Genomic DNA, 26,496 nt, shown 5'->3' on the forward strand with positions numbered 1-26,496 from the left:
CTCGTTTTTTTTTTGTTTTTTATTGCCTACATCGATAGATGAACTGTCCGAGAATATATTCACAAAACCACAGATGCCAATTCTGCAGATCGTGTAAACAAGACATTAAATTTCAGAAGTGCGGGCATCGAGGCTTAGGTTTAAAAATGGTCTTATCGTGCTTATGCGGTCGAAGAGACATTAATTCAGGACCGTTGATAATCACCGGTTACGAAATAAACAAAGGGATCGTGTATTCGTTATGAGGCTACTTGATTTGAATTGACTTGATATGTCACGAGAAGGCACGAATGTATTTTGTGACTTCGTGGACCTGTGCCAAGGTTTGGCGAAATCAACGTATGATGGAACTGTGCAGCAATGTTTAAAAGGGTCAGCAAGAAAGCGGTAAAAGAATGTTTACAAACGTAGAATCGAAACTCGTTTGAAAGTGTCCGGCGATGGAACGTGGAAAAAAATGTGACTTTACCTCACTGTTCGACGTAACAACGCTCATTGCGTACTACTACGGCAAAGTAATCGACCTTATCGTAAAAAGTGCACAACGACGATGAAAATCAGGAAGAATCGTTACATGCTCCTCAAATCACAAAGGTTCAGCAGGGAAGATGGAGGTGGTTTTTATCGTAGAAATCTTTTCGAGATCCGAAGAAAAATTCGGGGTGATATATGCGAATTAAATCGACGGTGACGGTGATTCCAAAACTTTTCCAGGTATTTTAAAAGACAATTCGTACGGTGACGATTTCTCTGTTACAAAAAGTTAGTGCGTGGGATATAATGTAAAAAAACGAATGGGTACGCGAATCTGAAATATAAGGAAGACAGAGAAGCTCGATGTTAAAAAAAGATAAGGACTTATTATGGCTTGGCATTTAAAAGAAATATTGATTCTCTCCGAGAAATGAAAAAAGCTGTAAAATTCTCCAACAGGCGTCGATAGCTGGTGTGAACGGCGCAAAGCTGAATGCACGAATCAACTACGATCATCGAAGCATCCTGCTCGATTGATTGATTGACGAATAAATTTCAGAAGCACACACTAGCACGATTTATGAAGAACTATCAAAAGAGGACCTTTAACGAGATGCTTAGATGGTCACAGTCAAAATTCAAAAGCAGTCGTTCAACTCGACTATCTGGCGCATTAATCCGAAGCACCTGCCTTTCGGCCAAAAAGTCATTGAAATTGCCGTCTAGTTGGCTGCAGGCATGTTCAACGAAGGGTATTCGGTCATTTTGAACACACCACGCAGTTACTGGATTCGAATATTGGTCAGCAATGCAAAATATTTTCTGATACCGCTGACGCGCAACGGATCGGAAGAAGCGGCGAACAGGCGCCAGTCGGTCACTTCCAATTAACACCAAAGAGGATTCTACGGCTCGTAGACTCGAACAAATGCAGCGGAACGAGTTGTTCGAGGAAGGATAAGGACACTACTGTATGATCCAGGTATAGCGCAAGCAATTAAAAATCGATATATTCTCAGTTTAAATTTTTTTCGACTTTTCTAAATTGGCGGAAATGTGTATAGAATGGGGCTGTAAGTCCTCTTCCCGTTCGAGCATAACTATTTCGAGTTTCTAGTTATCAGTACTCGGGTAGGTTACACACATATAATTGGGCCATAAAGCGCCGAGTCCCTCGTATCTAATTGTAAGCTGTTATTCTACGAGTTTTTTTACCTGCATCACCCTGGGGATATTCAAATATATACGTACGCCATCGAATACGGATTACATACTCAGTGCCGCACACATTTATCGGTTTCGCCGTTGCTCTGACTGTACTTGATCCCATTCGAACTTTACGAAAGTAACCAAACGTATCGTCGGATAAGAGAACAAATAATTTGCGCTTACGGGAAGTGGTTCATTTATTGCCTCGTTATTATTCTGGACTCATCGTGGAGTCATTCTCAAAAGCGAAATAACGGAAATATCCCAAGTGCGAACAATGAGTTTCCGAAGAACAATTTACCTACCCTTTTACGATTAGAGCCAATCGTCAAAGTCCAGCCAGGCAGGCGGTTTGCTCTATGTCATCTACTCCCATATCGTAATGAGTCACGGACGCATTTTGTTATACATTCTGCACCTCCTGCTGAGCGCTGGCCGGTTTGTAAATTTACACTTACCAAAAATTGGGTTCAATATAACGTCGGCGAAAGGAACAGGATTATCCCCTGATTAGGATAGCTCGAGTCCCGTTGCTCGGCTAAGCCGTGCATCGGTGATTACTTTGCCGTCTTGGTTGTGTACTTGCCGCTGATCCCAGTCTAGTAAAGTCAATAGGCGCCGATTCGTGTATAATGCGTACTTCTGAATAAACAGTTTTAATTGTGCATTGGTTTTATTGATGGCCGAGGAGCTTAACCCCAGACAGGTAATGAGGGTAAAATGACCCCTCCCCACCCCTCCAAAAACCTTGTACTCTTGGAGCAAACCGTTAGGGTTAAACCCCGGGTTCTTCGGTCCACTGATATTTTTTTGTGGCTTTGGGGAAGCGTCCTCACTGGTAGTTATTTCGATTCGGACGCTAGAAAGCCGTGAAACAGAGAGGTTGTGGGTACCTTTGACACCGTTTGCCGGTTGAGCGAACGTGAAAATTTTCACGGCTTTTTTGTTTTCGAAACCTACGAGTGTTTTTCGCATTTTTCACGGTAAATAATTAACGTTGTGAATTCAATTTTGTACGAAAAAACAGTACGTACGTATGTGTATCATATGTAAACATATTTGTATGAGGTATTTTTAGAGGCGTCATAGATAGCCCTATGATTGCAACGGGTTTTTTTTTTTTTTTTTTTTTTTTTATATAAAACAAGATCGTAATTTCAATATGCTCGTAGACAGTGAAACATCCGATGATGAGATTATCGAATATATCAAAACGTCGATGATGTGGCCACCGCTGCGAAAAGCGAATGTGTAAAAGAAATCGATGCCATATGTGCGAATTGTTTAAATATTAATTTAAGAAGAAAAAAAAAATAAAAACCAGCTTTATTAGAAGCTGAGATATTTGAATTTTATTTCTACTGGGTATCTTTTACACTCATTGCCACGAGAGGTATACGGTTTGGACGTCTACCTATCAGGAGTTAACTTAAAAAGTCTGCGGTCACACTTATGTCGTGCAAGTCGCCACATTAAGAAGCGGGTCTTATATCATATATCAAAATCTGTTGAATTTAGAATGAAAAACATACAATCCGTTTTTGTACATAATTAGATCGCTCATTTTTTTTTTAAATTTCAAACTTGTTTCAATGTAACTTACCGATTTTTAATTACAGTTTGTTCGGTGTCGTCAAATCTTAAATTTTCCTCTGAAACTCCCTTAAAATTCGATTTACTAAGAAAATTCCTAGTATCTTTTTTTATTTATTATTAATCTTCGGCTCACACTCGGCCCGAAAAGATCGAGTTTACCTCCTTGTTAAACAATGTACTTATTAGTCGTGGTACGTAACATTTTTTTTGGATTGTTATGCATTTAACCGTCTCTCACTCATACTTATATCGTATGTGTAAATCTTTAATATTTTCGCAAGTTTTTGTTCTAATCATTTTCATCTTATATATCGCTTTTGCGATATGCGGAAATCTTTCACGCAATGCAACAAGCGGCTTCTATACCGCCGTTTAATTCTTCGTAGTCACATCGGGTAAAATCGACCCGTCGATCACCATTGGGCCTAAAACTCAACCACTCCCTGGCTTTGAACTTGACTTCAGCCGCCGTATACCTGGAGGGGTAAACCAAGTATCCCCTGTAAGTACTGACTGGGCGACTTGGATCAAGGTTCAGTGTTGACTTGTCAATCGACCGGACAACATCGGGTGCCCTGAATTAGTACGGTTTTTGTCAAGTGGCATGTGACACTATTCGTCAAATTCAAATCAATATCCAATTTTTGTTGAAAATATAAATAACTAACAATGGTCTGATTTTTCTTGAGCGAAAGTGGAAAGTGTTCTTTTTACGAATCAGCCTCCTTAGGAGTTTTTTTTTTTTTAATTTATTTATTTATTTTTTTTTTATTTTTATTTTTTTTTTTTGTTCTTCCCTCTCCTTTCCTCCCCCTTCACCAACCGGCTGGACCTAATCGAAAGTGTGACTACCGTGAAATTATTTAGCAGTGTGGCTACGAAGTGTAAAATTGTGAAAATTAATTTTCCCTATTGTCTTTGTTTTTTCAACATGCGTTTCTATTCGCTCATTCTCATTCCCTCTTGCTACGATGTACAAACCATTTGTCACGAATGGCGCGCTTCAAGCAGAAATCGAACAGTGGAAAAAAGTCAGGTACGCATATCATATACACTCGCTCCGTTAATAGTACCCGTGTAATGTAAATTTGAATTCTAAAAAACGATATTTCAGTGTTGAAAATTCTCTTCTTTTGCGTATTTTTGTCATTATTTATGTATTTTTTTTTCTTCTTCCTTTTTACCTTTATTCTTCCTCAATTCACGGTCCGCACATACAGGCACCACAGGTATACGATTTTCGTATTATTTTTTTTACAATATCCATACATATCGTACATACTCGTTACTTATGCTTATACACTGTGTGCGGAATGTCAAGTATACGAACACGCTCTATTGCAGAAGTTTATTTATTTTTCCGTTTTTTCTCAAAAAGTCAAATATGCGATGACGAATTTTGCGCAAAAGACTTTTTTTCCCCTCCAGCTGCTATTCCAAGGTGACTTGAGAAGATCGTCTCGATCTGTTTACCGTCACGCTGCCGCTGCTGCAGCCAGCACTTTTTTTTTTATATCTATGTACATATTTTACGATTCTCTCTGTCGCTGCGCTATGGACGCATGCACGCATGTCTTCGTACATAAATACTCGACACTTGAACCTACTGTTCGTGCAACGAATTGCATACGTGAACATGTTCTGCGATACTTTTGGCGGTAGAGAGGTTGTACAGTTTACACGGTAAACACAGGCATGTAACGTTTGTTGGTTTCTTCACTTTGTGCGAAAACTCACTTCTTCCAATATTTATATCAGGGTCTGTTCTTACTTTTTTTTTTCTTAATCTAAATTTATTTTCACAATCACGTATGCGGTTTATCGACGATGAGTATGACCGACGATAATACGCCTAACTCGACGTATTATGTAACATTAGGAACGTTTAACGAAATTAACACTCACCTCGCGAACGTCATTGCACCTATGACAATATTCTTTCTCGTGTTTATAAACTTACTTGACTAAACAGAGCCGACTTTTCACCTTTGAAAAGATAGATCCTGCTTTTAGATTCCAAATATTTCACGTCCAAGTTCTAACCAGTTCTAATATCGACGATACTCTAGATGCACCGGAGGACTGCAGGCTTCGGTTGTATGTTTCTTCTTCGTCCTTTTTTTTTCTTCATATTTTACACGGCAGAAGCAGCACTCACGGACTAAGTGCAAACAGAACAGATGAATTTTGTGGAAAACGTCACCTGTATCGAATAGCAGCGATCGATGTTTTGATACCGATATCGCTACGCCTCTTCTTCTTATCCGATTTGATAACATACCGTGTAATGGCCTTCAAGGTGCTCGAAACGGAACGCCTACATCGGATTGTCACTTTACCGTTCAGTGTTCGTGCCGTTGTTTCACAGGCGTGCATTTATCAGCCGGCATGTTTACCGCCGGTTATCTGCGAGAACTTGATTCTTTGTTAATTAGTTATATTTAATGAATAAATTCGGTGCGATGTTTTTATCCGGACGCGATATAATCGCATGGAAGTTAGTTTCTTTTATCATTCTCAATTAATACTTTGGTATAAAGTGGACGATATAACCTCTAAATTGTCCAAATTCGGGTCAAAGAACTCTAGGAGGACAGTTAAAAGAAAAATGATGCTATAACAACAGCAACGATAATGAGAATGATGAAATAAATAACAAAACATATTAATTTTTTTTTTCCGTTTACGCCATGTACCGTATCGCAGTGCAGGGGAAAATGAGGGGAGGGAATACATATAAACAGGGAGACTTGTAGGAAAAGTTTGGTATTCAGAAAGGGAAGTTCTTTCTCACGTCGTCCGCGCCCTTCTCATTCTTTCTTCGGCTCTTCGGCTCCGAGGAGTTTTTCGCCTCAACCTGCTCCCGAGTAAGTTATTACAAGATTTGTTCGCTGCTCTCTATCTTCTGAAAGGATCATCTCTCTCGTCGACTGGATATGTATGATTTCGACGTTTTACTTTTTTCTTCGCAGGCTTAACCGAGAGTCAAGTTCCACGCATATCTTGTTTTGTTTATAAGTTCAACCCATATTCTATTCGTTGAAAAAGTGACTTCTAACGAACCACACAAATATAAACATTTTGGGGCGAGGTTGAAGTTCGAAAGTACTTAATTCCTAATCATTTGCTGGCGAAACTTGAAGTTGGTAAATTAAACTTTAACGAAACAGCAACGTTTCGAAATGGCAGGAAACTCGACGGCTCTAAAATTCAGTGATGCAAGATTCCGAAAATTCAAGTTACGATAGCGTAAGATTCCGATAATTAAAATATACTCACCCAGCGTGGTTTGCTCAGCAAGCGGGTGTGAAAAACGAAAAAAAATTCAAAAATCAGAACGACCAGGACTCCGGATATAAAAATATTGAAAATCTAAAACAAAGAAAGATCAAACGTGGCGAAATTTCTCCAAGCCAGAAATTCGCAAAACTGAAAATCTTCGATGTTTCAGAATTTGAAATTTTCTCATTTTCGTAAATTCGGAACTTTGCACTTTTTGAGATTTAAGCGTCGCGTTTCGGATCTTTGATGTTTCGTCAAAGTTAGATTTTTTTACTTTAACTTAAGTCCGATCCCGCTCCAACATCTTCTCATTGCTGACTAAGATTAGGCTTACATGTTGTTTGTTTCTTCTTTTTCCTTATTCCATACACAATGAAAGACCTACATAAATATGTGTGTTACAATATTTATATTTAACGCATCTGTAGATGCTCGACTATTACGTAGTCTATTTTATATTTATTGAAAAAAGTTAAAAAAATTTTCAAAATTGTTACAACGAGACGACGTGAAATATGAAATTCGAGTGAAAAATTGTAATCCGAATCCGCTTACGGACAACTTGTCGAATTTATCCCGGATTCGAGACCTGCCACTTACATCGTTGACGTCTCTAATTATCTTTGCCATTGTTGTTTTTCAGCGTGGAGCGGGACCGGCTTCGGGAGCGCGAGCGACAAGCACGCGCAGCGATGTCGGTCCAAGCTGAACAAGCGGCTGCTGGAGGTGGCCCGGATTCCCATCATCATCATCACGGACATCACCATCACAGCTCCAACACGAACCCGGCCTCCTCGCTCTTCCCCAGAGCACCAGTCAGGGTGAGTCTTCCCGCCTGATATTCGAATGATTCGTAATTTTTTAACTGCGGTAAACTTACTTCTCCGTACACGACGATGAGGGCGATTTCATCGACACAAATATATTTAACGGGAGAAATTTGAGCGACGCGTGATCCGTGAATATTGTTCGAATTGAAGTGATTACGTTCAATAGTAAAACAAGTTGGAGACAATGTATGATCTGGAGTTACGATTAATCGAGCTTCATTTGAAAATTCAAGCTTTCGCTTATTCCGCGTTCTGTGTACGTAAGAAACGCGATTTCATTCGCAAGTTTACTATTTTGTACTTTTTATTCATTTCGTACCTAGAACTAGATTTTTTTGGTTTCGATAAAAAAGAAAAGAAAATAGATAAGGACGGTACAGTAATCGCAACTAGAGACTTGCTCTCAACGTTTCGAATTTACGGAATTATTTGTGGATAGAGTTGATCGACGATTATAGTCTGCAATAGTTTTTCGTCAAATCTACATTTTAGATTTGAAGTAAATTGTCTAATTAAGGACACGCGTCAAACGGCGAAAAACGTAACTATAATTTATCCCTGTACAACTTGGTATTAACACCGTGAAATCTTACGACGATACCGCAAGAGCGTACAAGTATATAAATACATATTATAAGGTCCTCTAAAAATAACAATTTTGTCACCCGCACCGCGTGTTATCGAAACGTTTTTATGTTTCTTCGTCTATTTTTCCTGCTACCTACCTACCCCAACGACAACATCCATAAAATCTCTCTTCTTACTCGGTTAGTTCCCAACTGCATAGAGACGGATGGCTCGCATCTGAGGGTACTAGAAGAACACTATATAGAGACTTTGTTGAGACTCCGGTGGTATAGATAGAAGACTGCGCATCGCGATGCACGAGTGTAAAACACCCTCTTCTCTTCCTGTCAGCTGCTTGTATCCCCCCCTCTAGTTTTCCATTTCTCCACTTTCTCACTATCGCGCTACGGCGGTATTCTTTTTTCCCTTCGTTGAGAGAAAACTACTCTGGTGTACATATGTATATACACGTACAAGCGATTCCGATTGCGAAAGTATAACACTTGTGTGTCTGTAGCGGAAAAATCGGTTCGGACAAAAATTTTTGTTTCATCGATAATATGGGAGAAAAAAAATTATTTCACCTACAAGCTTACGGTGCGTATGGAGTAGGGGCGGATTTTTTATTTCGAACTTTTTCTGGCCCCCCCCCCCCCCCCCCCACAACCTGCAGCAGCGTCCGTCATCTTCGAAGACTAGGCTTTGGTAGTACGAGAGTCACGTCTTAACACGTGAGCCACACGTGTTTCGCTTCTTTCCTACGTGTCAGTGTCACTTACTATAATACCCCAGCTCTTCTAATGCTAGTGAGAAACGAGCACGTGGCGTATAAGGTAACATTACGTACGTATGCATAACGTGCATACTTGATTTCGAGACTTTCGGTGAATAATGGACGCAAATTACAGACCCGACTTAAGACAGCTGCGATAATTATTATATGTGTACTCGTACTTTATACTACATTGAATCTTGTTGGTTTTTTGTTTTTTTTTTTCCGACGTGCCTGCGTATTTTCCTTTGCGGCGTAAAGTAGGAAGAACGGTTTTAGACAATACGAAACCTGCGGTGGTCAATTAGTAAGGGAGAAAAAGTGATGAAAAGATTTCTACGTTCTTTCTTTCTTTTTTAATTCTACATTCATTTCTTTTTTTTTTTAATCCAAATTCTTCAGTCCATCGTCATCGGGGTTGTTGGTTTTTTCACTTAAGGAAAGTTCAGGAGGAGAAATGAAAACATTCCGCAGGGAAGAATATTGACGAGATATTTATCTCGACGTTATATTTCGATAGCCACGCGTTCCAAGTTTGAACTGGTAGTTTTTTTTTTTTTCAACACCGAATAATACATATCAAAGTTATCGCACGTTGGCTGTTGTACCTTGTAATCCAAGTCGATCGTTTTATTACATTCCACGGTTTATAACGCGTTTCAATCGTTTGGCAGGTTATTACAATTTGCATAAGGCAACTTGATTGAATATTCTATGCCCTATATATTATGCGAAGAAGAGAAGCCGAATCGTCGTACCGTAGTTATAGCGCACGCGTATAAATATTTGTACGATAACTTTTACGTAGGTATTCGCTTCCACGTAGATATCTGTACATTATTTTATATTCTTTATCGCATCACTTCCGTCGTCTGGTTACAATTGCACAGAATGAGACATTGTCGAGTGGCGTGCAGTCGGTTCAATTCTCATCTCTTATTTCGATATACGTGCATATATGTTACGTACGTAAATAAGTGCTGAGTACAAGCTACCAGGTCTATAAATAAACAAGTACACTCATCGAGCTTACAACTTTGCCAATTATTACTATGCATGCGTTACGTTGTACATTTTAGAATATTTCTCTGACTGATATAAAAATAACGTCGACAAGAATGACACCGAAAATTGAAAAAAATAATTAATCCCCCGCATGAGATTGATTGCATACAATTTTACACTCTGGTAAGATTCAGAAATATATTTTCCTAGTCTCGTGTATAACTTTTCATCACTTATTCGTGTCGAATGCAAACTAGAGACTGGAAATAAGTTATCTCGGTATATTTAAGGGTGTGCGAGCACGTGCAGCGAGACGGAAGTTAGCTAAAAGTTGCATCTTAGGTTATATGTATAATACAGCCGTGGTAAAGATGCCTTGGGTATGAATTATACGGCTGGAACAATTCTCCAAGTTACCTCCTCTCATCATCACGCGCTCTATCTTTTTCTCCTTCTTTTCTATCTCTCGAAAATCGTCCCGCAGTAAGGCGGAGTTGTTGGATCATTCCAGACGGTTAAAAACTGAACATCGCAAACTGAAGATAGATAGAGATAGAGATAGAAGATACATATATATATATATATATATATATATGTATGTATGTATGTATGTATGTATGTATGTATATAATGTAGCGGTTATCTCCAGAGACGAAACGCCTTGCCTTGCAGGGTTCACGACGAGGGTGCCGACGGAGTTGGAGAATAAAAAAAAGCGTTGATCTACCCTCAGGATCCTGACAGGCTATTTCGCTCCTCTGATAAGACCGTCACTGACAATGAGAGACTCTCGATGGTTTGGCGAAGCTCCTTTTTTTTTTTATTTGGCTCACGTTTCCGTGCGGTTGGTAATAAATTGCCAGTAAAGGTGTATTAACTCCTTTTTCTTCTTCTTACGCGACCTATATTGACTGGAATGCTTCTTTTTTTTTTTTAACCGCACATTATTTTTCTCACTTTTGAATTTGCAACAAGTCAGGGTACGATATAATCGAACAAGGAATATTCTATACAGCTAATATAAATGTATTACAATGCGAAGAATAAAAAAAGAAGATTTAATTTAATTTTTTTTAAATAAAACTTACAACGTAACGCGCGATAGGCAATATACAAATATAAATAATGTACTACGTGTATCGACTTGCCTCGAATCTCGATGCTAATTGTGCACAGATTCTTTTATTGCAACTTACGGGTAAACAGATTTTAAAACGTTATCAAGTTAAGAGTAAACGAACACCTGTTGAATCGCCTGCGAGAGTCGCCAATCGCGCGTATATATATTTGGAAGAGAGAAAGAGAGAGAGAGAGAGAGAGAGAGAGAGAGTTATGGCGGTAGTTTATGTAAGTACAGTAGTTTGAAAGTATTGGCTCACCTCGGTTCGAATGATTAAATCACAAGCCCCTGGCATATCATTAACGAAAAAATATTGAGAAAAAATTTGTAGAATAATCATTAAGTTTACTTCATTATCCAGGTTTTGCCAAACAATTTGTTTACGTCCGCATAGTTTCTGAGCCGCGGTCGATAACGTCGTGATTTCAAAATACAATAGCATTTGAAAAACGTAATTATTATTCATTCGCGGTTGTGAATTTTGTCTTTTTTCGTGGAAATTTAAAATTAAAAATAACAATAGTAGAAAATGAAATTTATCAAGTGTAATTTAGCGCCTGATCTGTAAGTTGTCGTTTTTTTTTCTGTTCACTTTCTATACCGATGGTTGTGACAAGTTCAATTGTATATTTATACATCTATTTCGCTAAGTTGAATATGTACACGTATGTTTTATGTATACACGCAGTTATCGACCTAGTAGAAATTCATGAAAACCAGCATGACCGGTATGCTAATTGATTGATCAAAGTTCGGCCGGCGATTTTCGCGTATGTTTTGCGCTGCTTCTGACGACGTTGTCTTTCTTGACCTTCCGAAATATTTCAAATCACGTATTGCCGTATCATCGCTACGATCTACCGAAAGCGAGTGTTAAACTACTGTTTGCTTTACCTTGTCAAGTCCTGCTCTACACGGTTGAAAAATCGTATCGAAGAACTGGTATATGTTACTATATTTATATTATTTATAGAATAGCCATTTAAGGAAAATTTTCTTATTCTAGATGTTACCCGAGATATTGCTAATAGTAAAGGGAAACTTCAACGATGCAGACATAAAACAGGTAAAAGTAACCTTCGCAAATCGGAGTCGAGGTGTACCGGTAAAATTTTGTATCTTTGTAAAATTTGAGGTTTATGACACAGCTTGTGAATAATATTTATTCCTCTACATTGTTAGAAGGACGAAGAAAGCTTTCGTTCGAAGGTCAGAATCAACTTACTCTTTCAAATTCCTCTTCAAGGGGTGCCGTGTTTGGCTTCGACGTGACGCATGTAATGTATCTGTAAATATCGAAGTCTACGCTATCAACCCCATTACTTGCAATTCTAAACAAAAACACGTCACATATTTTTGCCTCAAATGAATACGTGTCGAAGTGGGTTTGTTCAGAATCGCACGTTGAATGGGGCTGTTGTGCTCTTTTTGCGCTTGAGATACGTAGGCTTTGATAATTTGAAACACGTATGTTAACGTCGAAATCGACAAGGGCACCTCCTTCAAATATTATAAAGATGAAAAGAAAAAGAAAATACAACACCCATTGACTATTGATAGTTAAAGAAATTTTCACCTGGAAACGGAAAACAATACGGACAGTCTAAATAAAATCTTTACTGATTTAACAGTGTATCTTAAATTATTGTTTCTGAAAATAGTTTCATTTTTTTTTTCAGACAATTTTACTCAACTTCTAAGTATATAATCTCCTTTCAATGAGTTCGATCGAAGTATAAAAGTCGCGCAGGTTTTCCTTGTATCTTACAATTAGAAATTTCGGCATCATTATCCAGTTTATAATCGTTTAAATTAATCTCTTCCTAGCAACGAAACGTGTTGCAAAACTTGAGAATCCGTAATTTATCGGATTATTACATTCCGGATGAGTGTGAGTTTTCTCTGCGTTAAATTATTCCTTGGGCGTAGGGCAGTATTTTTCGGGGGCATAAGCGGGGCCCCTTCTTAATTATTCGTTGATCAGACTGGCTCCTAGTGATAATTAGTTGTAATTTTTAAATAAATTTTTTTTCACGAACCGTGTTGCCAGACACGACCCATAAAAAATCGCGGTTATGAAAATTCTTTTGCTTGTGATAATTTTCAAAGTTTTATCATCATTACGATTTTTGCAAGCATAGGTCAGTTTGTATCGGACATCTGGAATTATTCAATGTATAAATTATTAGATAGAAATGTGCCCAGCATGTAGTTTCCGTAAAGTGTCGTATAAATATAACGATTATCGAAGTCGTCATTTTTTGATAAATGTTCGGTAACTTGGCTTGAATTTTTTCCAATTCAATGGGGCATGTATTTGTACTTTATTATAGCTAAAAATTGGAAAAATTGTAAAATATTCCTGTTCGCGCAAGGAATATCTTAATTGAAGCAAATAAGGCGTATCACAAGGTTCGCGAATACTCTGAAGTAGAGTGAGTGTACGTAAATTATATGGATGTAAAAGATAAGCACCGACGTATGTCCGCCGATACACATATCCGTTTACTTGTATGATGCACGGTAAAACGTATGTACATTATTACATTACAACACCACACGTGCAACGCGTTCGGTAAGATCTTGTTCTGCGCACCAGAATAACTTCGTCGTAGCAACGAGTCATGCGCGTCAGCGAAGCGAGAAAGAAATTGAGAGAGAGAGAGAGAGAGAGAGAGAGATAGAAATTCATCGCGAGTCTACTCACGTATATCATATTTTTTTCGCGCACACTTGCTGAAATTATTTATATAATACATGCTGCACTCTCGCGGCGACAATCGTCGGTAAAAAGATTTTCTGACATTATTGGATATTCAGAGAATTATTATTGTTATTGTTATTGTTGTTGTTGTTGTTATTGCCGTGACTGTTTTTTCTCGTCCTTTTTTTTTTTCTTTGTCCTCCCGAAGACGCGAGTAATCGATGTAACCCGACGATTCGTTCATGTTATCTATGAGACGGTTTTTTCCAAAAGTTTATCTACAGTGTACAAATACTGTGAAAGTGTATAAGACGCGATCATTTTTTTTTTTTACTCGGTTTATTGTATAATATTTTGGCACTTGCGGGTTAACATTGATAATAATAGATCCGCACGTGCCAGTTGTTACCGTTGGTTGAACAAATCAATCCTTTTATGGTTTTATAGCAATTAATACGACCCAGCGGTATAACTGCTAGTGTGATAAGTGACTTTTTTTTTTTTTTTTTCTTACATTCGCATCGAATGTTTCACGCAATTAAAAATATTGTCACGAAAATGTCTTTTTCCAATCGAATTGTAAAAAAAAATATCGTGTTCCGCCGTTTATTAGGAAAGAATCGTACAGCTTGTTGCGCAATTTGGTCTTTCGTAAAACGACGCGTCTAGTTTCACGGGCGTCGAGGTAACTCGAGGTAACTCGAGGTATACGAGTAAACCTCGTTCTATCCCGGCGGGCTGCTCGCCGGAGTCCTGAGGGGTCGAGGAGGAGGAGGACCCGGGTCATAAAATTATCACGGACGTCAGCCAAGAACCCTCCGCAGGTTCATCCTCTTCAAGTAATTGCTGGATTACAACGTCGGTTGTGCTCTCCCTCGGACGTGACTTTAGCTGACTCAACTAACCGGCTCGTATCGGTTCTCGCGGTAGTTCGATGAATAAATTACAATTATTGTAAGAGACGCGCGCGTTCGACAGTTTAGACGGAAATACCACTTCCGCCATTTGCGAGAGGCACGCGGCGGTGTTTATTGTACGCACACCGTGTATATGGCCTTTAATAAATGTTTTCCGAATTTCGATCACCGACTACCGACTACGACGATTCAGGATTCAATTTGGTTTTCTTTCTTTTTTTTTTTTGCTTTCATCTATATTTTGTTTTTCTCTCCGTGTAGTTACTGTAAATCGTTTTACCATTAACGGATTAAAATTTATACATGCGATCGAATTATTTCGGAGAAAGTTTCACTGGTACATTCTCGACGCCTTACGGAGGGGTTTGAAATAAATATGGTAAAGATTACAAGAAATGTAATTTCTGTATTATTATTGTTATCGATTGAGGGGAAAAAAGTTTATCGCTTCGCGAATTTTCTGTAGGATTTTTTGTTTTATTTTTGTTCATCTTATTTACAATTTTACTTCCATTTTGGAAACAAAGCATTTATTACCCGCAAAGTATTGAGTCATTTTTATTACGTATTGAAATTTACAAAATAATAAATTATCATCGGTTTATTAAAACGTGTATATACAAATACAATGTGTATAACTGTATAATATAGCTATAATGTATACTTGTATAATATTTGATTGCGTAACAGCTCTACGTGTTACATGCAATAAATTTCATAAATGTCATACTTTTTGTAGCTCAATTTAGCGTTTCATAGTTTAGAGAAGGTGTTTATTAAATAACAGATAGCTATTATCTGTGTGTGTGTGTGTGTGTGTACATATCTTCATCTGTGCGAAGTATGACTAAAAAGTAAAGAAAAAAAAAAAAATTAACCGACCACGCAGAAATTTCGCGATAACTCGTCAACTTGAAGAAGTTATATGAATTGAAGGAAAAATTTGTTCTCTCTTCTGTTATCAAAGTTGCAGATACGTTTTTTTTTCCCCCCGTTCTAATATATCGCATATAAAAGTAGAGCTCTATTCTCGCCGATTGCTAGTTTGATCGCGAGGTCACTGTGACGATATTTATCTGGTGCGTGGTGTGCGTGCGATATGCGTGGATATCGATAAGACAGCCGGTGGGTCGAGAGTTATAGCGAGTTTGATGTAATGAAAAATTTGCTTATTCGTTTTATCGACGCGATTTGATTTTTTTTACCAACGCTTACCTTCCTATCTCGTTAATTAGATTATTCCGATTTATTTTTATTTTTTTATTTTCACCTTTACCTGTCGTTTCAAGTTTTTGCAACAAATCAACACGGTTGTTATAATTAAACTTCGGGATGCAACGAAAGGTCGCTATCTGCGTAATATTATTAACTTGACTCTCGTCTTCGTTTCGCGTTGTAAGTTGCAAACTGTTTACACGACATATACGGGCTTGGCGGAACGTGAAAGCAGCGACAAAACAACACTATCATATACGGATAACGATACCTATGGCATTGATAAAAAAGAATTGGCATCAAAAACGCACGTGTAGCGTGATCCGCAAAATTACGTAACGCGATAGCGAGGAGGAGGAAGGGGGGAAGGGAGGGGATACAGAGATTTTGTTGCGATATTTTTATCTCCACTTATTTGCATCCTCTTTTTCTTCACCTCTATGCTCCCCTGCACAAAAAAAGTCTACGTTCGTCACGTTGTGTGCAATATTGTAAATATCTTTTACCGATAGCGACGATATCGTATAAAGATAGCTAGGTATAGAATAAACGTATAGTTTCGCACGTTTCCGTTTGATGATTCATTATAAAAAAATTTTAAATTCTATTTTTTATTTTTCATTTTATCTTTAAAATTTAGAGCGAAGTGTTTAAACCGTTGTTAAGAATTTATAATCGTATTTTTCGATGTATTTTATTTGCTTTTTTTTTTTTTTCTACCTCTGAGGATATATCTCCTAACTGTCATAATTCTAAGAACAATACAAATTGAAGAATGGAAATTAACGAAGAGAAGTGAAGAAAATGACATGCAAAATACAGTATTTTGAAAGTATAACGAAGGCGTGAGAGATGAAAAATGAAATGAAAATTTTCATGTGATGAAATAAGTTTATTTGAATATTGTCGCGGACGAAGCGGCTAGAGCTAGAAAGAATGCGACGGGGTGACGTATATAAAATGACGTCTTCCGGAATTTAATGAACCTAAACTGAAAGCTACTTTTGGATACAATAATTCTCACCTCCCGCGCTTCGTTGCCTTGTCTTTTATCGCTCCGATAAAAAACAACACATATTATGTGTACCAACCAGCAATGTACGAATTGATGCGTATGCTAATACCGTATAACAAAACGAGGGAACAAAAAGAAAAGTTGAATTAGTTGTAAGTTCGTTTTCTCGCTCGGTATGTCGGTATTATATGTAGGTATTTGTAATATACTCGTTAACGCACATAGTTTGCGGGATTTATTACACTGTACTATGAATAAATCGACCGATCAAGTTCACGGACTTTGAAGAGCCTCCTCTTCACGGACTCGAGTGTTGCAGCGTAACGCGTCGCTTTTTTCGTTGCAGATAAAGCTCGTTTCACGTCACTTTAACGATCATTCTTTCAAATTTTCTTCCTTCGAATCTGCAGAACGCTTTTATTTTCATCGAATTTCATTCAATTGGGATAATAATTTTTTTGCAAATGGACAGTTTCTCAATTATATTCTCATCAATTAATTAAGAAGAAAGTGCACGTTGAATTGTTTCCAGCGGTTATAACGTAATATTTTTAAATAATTTTTACCCTGTTTCGATAGAAATTTATAAACATGTTAAATTCAGAGGAATGCGGCGGAAAGAAGTAGAACAACGACAAGTTTGACGCGTATAATTACTCAGTATAGAGTTACGCAATTTCCCGAAGAGAGAGATAGAAAATCGTCGGCAGACTGCAAGCGGATATAGATTTCTCATACAGGTATTCAAAGTAAACGACGAGCTCAACCTCGTTTTCGATTCTTTATTCGTAATCCTTGTAATCTGTGCAATTTGCGTCATAACTATAATACGTTACGACAATTGAACTTTGTCACAACGAAGGTTGTAAATTTTCCTTTTCTCCGAAGGTGACGAACGGTTTTCCTTGCATTCATTTTCCTCTTAAATCACTAGGGTGAAAAACGAATATTGTATCACAGCACGGTGAACGATGTACGATAATTGATTCCTGTATAACAATACACGGATAGGTGGGTGTATTGTAATATAGAAGGCAAGGTTTCTGCGGGGAAAGTTGTCCGTGCGTTGGTGGCCGTGTCGGCATCACCTTTTTGCATTTGGGCCTACAAGTTATACAAATAAGTTACAGACACGTCTGGTAAATATCCAATTTTAGAGCCTAGGGCATCATTGTCGGCAAAAATTTATCTAAACATAATGTTCCAGCAGGTTCACTTTATATTTATGCTATTTATTACATTTCCTTTGGTAAATATCACAAGAATTTTTGTAATTGTATCGTTCACGCTTAATTTGTAATCATTACTTTTTTCTTCAAATGGTCGTATACCTACCCAAAAATGGTTGAATCAATTCAAAAATTTTAGCGAATCTGTTGGGATATTTTTTTTTTTAACCGTGCAATGAATATAGCCGACGATAAATGCGACTCGCAGGATTTTACCGGTAATAACCGCGCGTTTTGCGATATGTTGAGTATAAAAAATTGCCTATAATGAGCTGTGTAGAGTCAGGCGGTATAAACAAAACTGCGCACGAGGTGGAATATATTGCTGGAGTAGGGAATGAGATGCTGTGAGGATCGAGTATCATCCATCCGCAAATTCCCTACTCGTCGAATGGCTTCGTCGTACTTTTGTGAATGTCAACGAACGGATTACATAAGTTTGAGATGCCCGCGAGACATCGAACAACGCATATCTTTTAGTTTCGTATTCCATGTTTACAAACGTGTATATAACAAAGGTTAAGGTACCTACGTATAATGATAAACCGATCTAATCCATCGGATGACGCGTCAAAGATATTGTTTCACAATCAGATGTACCGCAGTTTCATACGCATCGAGTTCGTTTCACGAATCCGATAACTTGTAATATTGGACCTGTGGATTGTTACACAAAATTGTTATTTGACGAGACGATTTTAGTTTGATTTAGAACGGGAGACGTTGACGGCAAAAATAAAATAAAATGATATTCACCGTTGTTCTCTACTCTTCTTCATTTCAAACTCTGTACAAACAACGCGTTTTTCTCTGTACTCGGATAAATTGCTGCATCCACGGAAGTGAATTCGCTCGGGGATCGAGAAATGCTCGTCGCCTCTGGTTCTCGCTTATTTTCTAGGTTAATTCGCGCCCCGGTATAATATTACGCAACGCAACAACGCGCGGTAAAGTATATTATATATATATATATATGTATGTATGTATGTACAACTATTATGCATCTTGAGCCTCGACTACGGCTACTGCCTGCTGCTACTGCTGCTGCAATGGCGACTTGAATATTAGGTGTCTTCAGCGGCGAAATGTCATGGCGTCGTGATACCGCAGCTATTACGCCTTTTACGTAATACTTCATATAATACCCTGCTGCGCGCTGCACTGCTCAGCTTCAGAAGCACCAGCTCGAGGGAAACTGTCGGGAACAAATTATCCTCAGTCTGCAAGCTGTAATCTTTGCGCCCGCGCGGCTAACCTGTAATAATATATAAGTTTATTAGGTGGAGAATTTTTTTTTTTTTATTTTTTTTATAAAATAGTTACTACCGGAATTTTAAAATTCCGTAAATAAGAACACAGGGGTTTCACTCTGTATTCGGTTGAAGTTTAATTAACGGTATAACTTTGTGTTTATCTTCCGAACAAACCTTCCTTCTCTTTTTAGTGTTAATAACGACCTATTCAACGAATCCAGGGTTTTGTAGAACCCCTGAAATTTATCGCACCAATTCTAAGTATACGTAACTTTGGGTTTTTCACGAGGTGCCGAGTTCTCTGAAAATCATTACGTCTTTTAAATACCTATCGTAAAAGCTTATTTTCCGATAATTCATTGTCAGAGATCGTATAAGAACGAATTGGAATAAAGACCATCGATCACATTCGAACTCGGCTCATTGTTGCGATAATCTTCTGCGTGGATGTGATTGCGAATGAAAGGACAGTCGTCTGAGGTATGAAAATTTGATCGTGGGATTCGAGACGGTGTTGCTGTATCGGCGGTGGTGGTAACGCGAATCGAAACCGTTACGGAGAATTAACCTTGGCCGAAAATATCAAGGATTGGAACTTTGCCGCGCGAATTCTACTCGCTTCCTTTCATGGATAAGAAATGAAACTCACGTTCCTGCAGAAAGTATCCTACCACCGTCTCTTTTCGTTCAGATATGCTCAAGGCTCAGTCGACCGACCGACCGACTGACTGACTGACTGACTGACTGACTGACTGGTTAGATACTTAGAACGGCTAATCCTTGACCAACAGATCCCAATTACAAAGGCTAACGCGAATCGCCTGCGCGAGCGGGAAATTCGAACGGAGCGTTTCGCCGACAACAGCGCTCTTGGTGATTTATCGAGGCAAGCAAGCTGACAGCGGGATTCCCATACTGGGTATCACATTTATCGTCACGGAACCGCTGGATCTCGTGTCCAATCGTATTGTTTACGGTGTTTTCGGCCCCCGGTACATGCTAATATAAATTGTCGAGAATCTTCAACCCGACCTGATGTGCCTGCTATTTTATGCCCTGTAAAGTTGTACACTGTCAGTCGAAAGCGCCGATACGAAAAAATTCACGTACCGTTTTACGGTACCCTTTCATATGTGCAAGGTTTTTTTTTTTTTTTTTTTTTAATACCTGACTCGTAGGTTTTTACGAGGAGTCGGTAAATGATTTGCAAATGTTGGGAAAAATCTCGGGTTGATTTTCTTACAAAGATTTTTTTTTCCACATGTTACCCTAGTCTCATTTAGCCTGATATTCAACAGAAATATTTTACAGTCAGAATTGAAAACAACTACGCAACGCTGGTGTTATGAATGCCAAACCGCGTTATTTGCGATCTGTTTGGAGAAAACGGTTTTTTTTTTTTTTATCAGTAACCTTGAATCTCACGCAATGCGGTTACTACGAAGTTCATGGAGAATGATTGGACTTTGAAAACAAGAATGTCTAGCCCGCATCAAGTGATCTGCAACACTGAGCAGAATCGACTCTCGATTCATTTATTGTTCATGGTGTATGAAAAATCGTGAAGATGAGAATAACCGTATAATACAACCATTCAACTGTTGCGCTGCGATTGTTGTCGAGACTTATATAGGGCAATTTGTTCCTCGTGCGCCGCAAGCCTCAAGTCGCATTTCCCCATCGTCTCAAGATACTAAAATCTCTGTTTGTCTTTCGTTGAACCGGAAATAACGCTCGGCACGACACTGCTAGGTAAAGATAGAGCGAATACGACAAACAAGAATGTGAACAACATAAGCAACTTGCGGTCGCGGTCTGCCAAGTATTCACTTGTACCGCCTTTAGTCCCGTTCCGTCATGCGTATTGTAACAACACCGTTTATTTTGACTTCACTTTTTCTCTCTTATTTTTCATCTCCTTTTCTTGTCTCACTCTCTATCCTTTCTTACACGCGCACACATTATCATCGTCTCATTGCGCAGCACGGTTGCTTTTTTTATGTTACATCAGCAACTGTAACGCAAGCCGACAGTCCTTTTCGAACGAAAATCATCCTTAAGACGTAAAATTCCACGGAACGACACGTTTACCGTAGCGTAATTAAACTAACGTTTGGTTCACGTACCTGTAAAGTGGCGGTTCAATTATTTGAGTCGTGTGGTTATGGGATTCAACTGTCGTCGTGTTGAAACGAAATTCGCCAATGATGTAAATGCGACTGCTAATCTGACAACGAGAAATATCTATTGAATATTCAGTCGACATTTGTTCGTTTTAAATCAGACGTTCAGGCAGCTACAACAATGTCGCCATCTTCTCTTGTACGAACGGTATCTTCATTACCGATCGAAGTACGTACCTTTCCACAATACGAACACTTGTAGACATTGCTATATTCTTTTTACACTAACGACTGCCCGTTAAATTTTACGAATACACTATCCAGTGACTCGGATCTGATTTCTTCGATCGAAAATTTCAGTTTCAAAATTGCGCGTGCAGTGTGACCATATTCATTGAAAATTTTTATCCTACCGATGAGATTCTTCTTCGACTTGCATATTGTTTAAATCTGTGTTTGGGTACACATATGTATCCTAATTACCGTGGTAAGCTACGTCGTCCGCTGCCGCCGTCAACGCTTATCTCAAATGTATATTCGTATGAAATCTCTACGTCGTAGAAAACAAGCTGCTCGTCATGATCGTCATGCGGTAGAACGTGTACGAAACTCGCGACACGTTCAGACCGACTATATCCTTGTACTTGGCTTGGTCAACTTGCTTATTATACTTGATGATATTTTGTCACTCGCCACATTTCAGTGACGTATTCATCCTACTTTGCGCTTCCGCAGGTGACCCACTTTTATCTGTTTTTCTCTCTCCCCCTCGTCACATTTCTTTCTCTCTTTTGCCCTCTGTCGGAGAAACGCCAAGTTTCGTTTTCTCTCTTTTCAACTTGGGGTCTGCACGCTGGCTCGTTCCAGCTCACTCACTCACTCTCTCACTCTCTCACTCACTCTCTCACTCCTCACTCACTCACTCACTCACTCACTCACTCACTCACTCAGTCACTCACTCTCGCACCGCGTGCAAGGCGATCGGTCAGCATCAAGCAGAGCTTCCTGCTTAATGGCTGCCTCGCGCATTTTGCGATACTTCATCGTATGGTGGTGAAAAATGTTTCTTTTTTCTTTATTTTTTGTTGGCCGATTATTTTTTTCTTCTTTCCGTGGCGGTGGTTGGTCACGGTTAGATTAGATTATCAACCAAATAACACAGACTTCTATGACCGGATTTTATTCGTACAGAGAAAGTGCCTTGCATGATTTTTGACCAACGTGCGGACGATAAATTTCAATATTTAGGTAGGTAACGGAGATTTCTAGTTCCGGGATATACAGTTTTTAATAAATATATAAATATACGTATACGTATTATATTTACTTGGAATGTAATAAATTAAATCCGCTTACCGTCATTTATATATATGCTGAGATTTCTTTCAACCTGTAGCATTTGTCATATACAGTGGTAATTTATTTTTCTAGTTTTATTCATTCTTCACGATATCTTTTTTGAGTGATAAATTTTACTCTTCCGACGTTCGTAGGAAGGTAATTTTATAATCTGCATATTGAAATAAAAATAGTTTCAAGAGCTGAATGTTGTTACGAATCATTTTTTTCTATAAAGTGATATTTATTTTGTTTTCTCTCTCTTGCATTTATCAATTGTCCTTTAAATGCAATCCGTCGTTTTTTGTTCGCCAACTTCTTTGTTTAAGTGAATTGGATTTTTAACCAATTATCATTTGTTTTTTTCTTCCGTTCAGGCTTTGAAAAGCATCTCCTCGTCGCATCGGGCGTTATCCGGGTTAGATAAGAAAAGTCGTTTGAACAAACGTGTTGCGGCTGCGCCTGCTGTACATAGTTTGCGTGCCCTAAATCGCATTGGAACATGGACTTTGTTTTACCGTCCTTTATGTACTCTACTGTTTATCCGCTCGAAACGACTATCGAGGTAGATAAAGAGAAAAAAAAACAAATTTGAAACGAAAAGACTGTAGATACAAAGTTTGACGATTTAAATACTCTGTAAAATTAAAATATCATCGACAATGGCTTACACGGCATTTAGCTCGTTTTGGGAGACGTTTCGTGTACAGCAGAAATATTTTTCCATTTTTATATAAGTAGAAACGTTTGTCAATTTTCATATAACCATGTGATGCGGAACAATATGACATTTAGTTTTTTGATTTGGTAAGCAATTCGATTGGTTGGTTATTCTCGGTCAATGGGTAGAAAGCTACCTTGAGCTCTTCTCGCACTCACCTTCGCGCGATACCACAATGCGATACATTATCTCGTAAGTTTGTCTTTTTTTTCCTATTCGGCAATGACGGTGATTATGATTGATTAGATCTGTTAATAGATGTAATGTCAAGTCGCGTGGATCTCCTAAGCTGGAACTTACACATATTTCAACATCATTCGCTAGAGGAAACATTCGAATAACACACCTAACTCGAGTATTATTGTAACTCCCAGAAAAACTTGTGGCGACCGAGCTACGCCTCGTTGCGGTCAGTTCCATTTTATTTTATCCGGCTAAATAGATAAGCATCACCTTTTACTCGAGATTATACCTGCACTCTTGGCCATTCGACCATTTGAAGTCGCGTTTAACTAGCTATCGTTCAGAGTTGGAAAAACGAAAAATGAATCAACAGGTGTTTTTAGACTTTATCGGGTCAACAGAGATTTCCTCATTCATTCGATCGCGCAGTTTCACTTTTTTTTTTCACTTCCCTTTATTTGAACGTTACTGGGATTGGAAGATACTATGGAGAACGGATTTCTTACGTTTTTTTTTTTCATTTCTACTGTTACTGATAGGTACGTTCTTTCCCTTGGAATTCCTTTCTATGTGCCTGTGAGGAATTGTTTTGTTTGGAAAAGAAAAGTTCAATTTTATGCTTGATCTTTTAACGGTTTACCATAAACCATTGCTGGCTGTTATTGACTTCAATTTTTGGAATTTGAAGACTCTGTTCACCGGCATATTTGCGGATAATGATTATGAAACAGAATTTGATCTACAACTCGGAATTCTAGGTGGCTTATTTTACTAATTCTGAAGTGAATAGACAAAGTTTTTTCGACATCCGTTTTCGGTAATTTAAAAATTTTCACCTGTATTCGTTGTTTCTGCCCCCCCCCCTTTTTCTGAACAATTTGATCACAAGCTCATCACACCGTGTAACTAAACGCGAGTCATTTGCTTCTCTGCGGGTGCCAACACTCGACTTTGAAATTTGTCGCATTCCTCACTAGGATTATGGGATGGATTCCATCTCCCTGCGCCAGCAATACCTACTCTTACATAGTCGTAAACTTCCGTTGTTATACGACCAAATTAAAACCAGTCGTCTGCCGCCATGTGTCTTAGATATTAGACCGTGTATGACCTCATTTCCGACTCACGCCGCAACTATCCTCGATACTATCGCGTTACACCAACCACCACCACCATCTCTCTAACGTCCACCACGACAATATTATAAAATAAATACGGTGTAATACTCTTCAAAAGTTGGAACTAGAAAGAATACTACAGAGCTGAATATCTTGAACTTTGGCATGAAGTTTTCATTTTTCTTCTTACAATTCAGAGTTATTACCTACTTATTTACTTATTCTTTATTTGTTTTCTTTCGTCAGATACGAGTTCAACTCGGGTGCAACGACTTCTATTCGCTTTTAACGTGTACAGTTCATTGCCTGCATTCTTTGTTGCGCGGTTTTTTTTTTTCTCATTCGAGTCCCTCTGTAGCGTATAATAATGATGAACCGATATCAATAATGATTTTTTCAATATCCAGCGATGTGAAACTTATTATTCTCTTTAGAAATTGACCCCCCCCCCCCTATTACTATTATTATTGTTGTTACTATCATCAGCGTGCTTTTGGTATTATCGCAATAACGTAGATAGCGAGAATGCACGAAGATGATGAGTGTAAATGAGGACGACGGTGCAGAATTTTTGTGAAATGCTCCTCCGATGTAGGTACATACCTTGGAAGTTGTTATTTTTGAAGGGATTCCGCCGTGGAACTTGGGAAGTTAGAGGACAGTTCGGAGTTTGCAGGGGGATTGGGAATAGAGCCAACCTTATTCTCCTGCATTATTCAAATTTGTTCAAAGTATACTTGCGGCGAGTTTAAAGAAACTCCGTACCTTGTGAAAAATTCCCCCGGGACTGAAACATTGCCCGTCCACTTGTCCCATATTAAAAAAAAAAGAGAGAAGAAAACAAAACTTTATTCAGTTTTTGTACACAAGCAATTGTGACAAATGTTCTGTATTTACACGACTGGGTGAAATGTTTTCATGAATGCATTTAAAGTGGTAAATGGAAAATGAAAAATGCTTGCGAAATATCGTTTAAATCTTAAACAGATAAATGGAAATACTCTTGTAATTATGTATCAAATTAAAAATGTAAAATGGGGACTTGAAACGATTTTCAAAATGTCAAATAGTTAATTTATTTATTTTTTTACCAATTGAGATACGTCTTGTTATGTTTGTCGTTTTATTTTATTCTGTTGGCATTATTATTCTTGACAAGCAATTGCACTTGATCATATTTGGTCTTCATATTTGCAACATTGTAGAGATATTTATCAAATCGCTGCTTCGTACAAGCGAAATAATTAATCGATTGTTAAACAGACTCTCTTTAAGTTGAAAATTTGAAAGACTCCTTCTAGAATGTTAGCTACGAAATTTTTGGAAAAGTGTAAAATCCATTTGCAACGGAAAATAGAAAATGTATGCAGAAATCTATTTTAAACAGAAAACGCCAAATTCCATTTCACATTTTAAATGAAACCATCTGAAATCCTACCCAGCCTCGTTTACTTATTTATTTATATTTATTTGTTTTCTCGTGTTCTTCTCTCCGAGGAAAGAAGGTTAAAAAGAAATCGTAATGTTTTACAGAATCGAATTAGGCCACGACGTCAACTATATTCGACCCTGTAATCTGTAATAGCAGCAGTGTAACCCGCATGCGACGAAATATAGGTATAATAATTACAGCGGGCGCAATATCAATTCCAGCGTTGATGATTACATCGTGAAATCTTACCTGCCCCCACATGTATTATAGACACAAGGAAGACCTTGATGGAAAAATCCAGAGATTCTCGGGGGAAACTTTTTTCGCCCTTGTTCTCCTTGTCTTCCTAATCTAATGATTATAACTCTTGATTCCGAGAACCGTATGAGCCAT

The 26,496-nt window shown here is 38.2% G+C and overlaps 1 protein-coding gene across 9 annotated transcripts in view; it reads left to right on the top strand.

Annotated features, from left to right (window-relative positions):
* lilli (AF4/FMR2 family member lilliputian) overlaps positions 1–26,496 on the top strand; it is a 203,226-nt gene that overhangs the window by 93,133 nt on the left and 83,597 nt on the right. For 7 of the 9 annotated variants that reach the window (XM_046632594.2, XM_069136832.1, XM_046632599.2 and 4 more), the window contains one exon: positions 7,205–7,382. In XM_046632594.2, the coding sequence (XP_046488550.1) occupies positions 7,205–7,382 (178 nt within the window). Of the gene's footprint in view, positions 1–4,235; positions 4,316–7,204; positions 7,383–26,496 lie in introns of those variants that run through there. The other 2 variants (XM_046632593.2, XM_046632595.2) reach the window with 1 other exon arrangement.

The sequence above is a fragment of the Neodiprion pinetum genome, chromosome 6, assembly GCF_021155775.2.
Source record: "Neodiprion pinetum isolate iyNeoPine1 chromosome 6, iyNeoPine1.2, whole genome shotgun sequence".
NCBI lineage: Eukaryota > Metazoa > Arthropoda > Insecta > Hymenoptera > Diprionidae > Neodiprion > Neodiprion pinetum.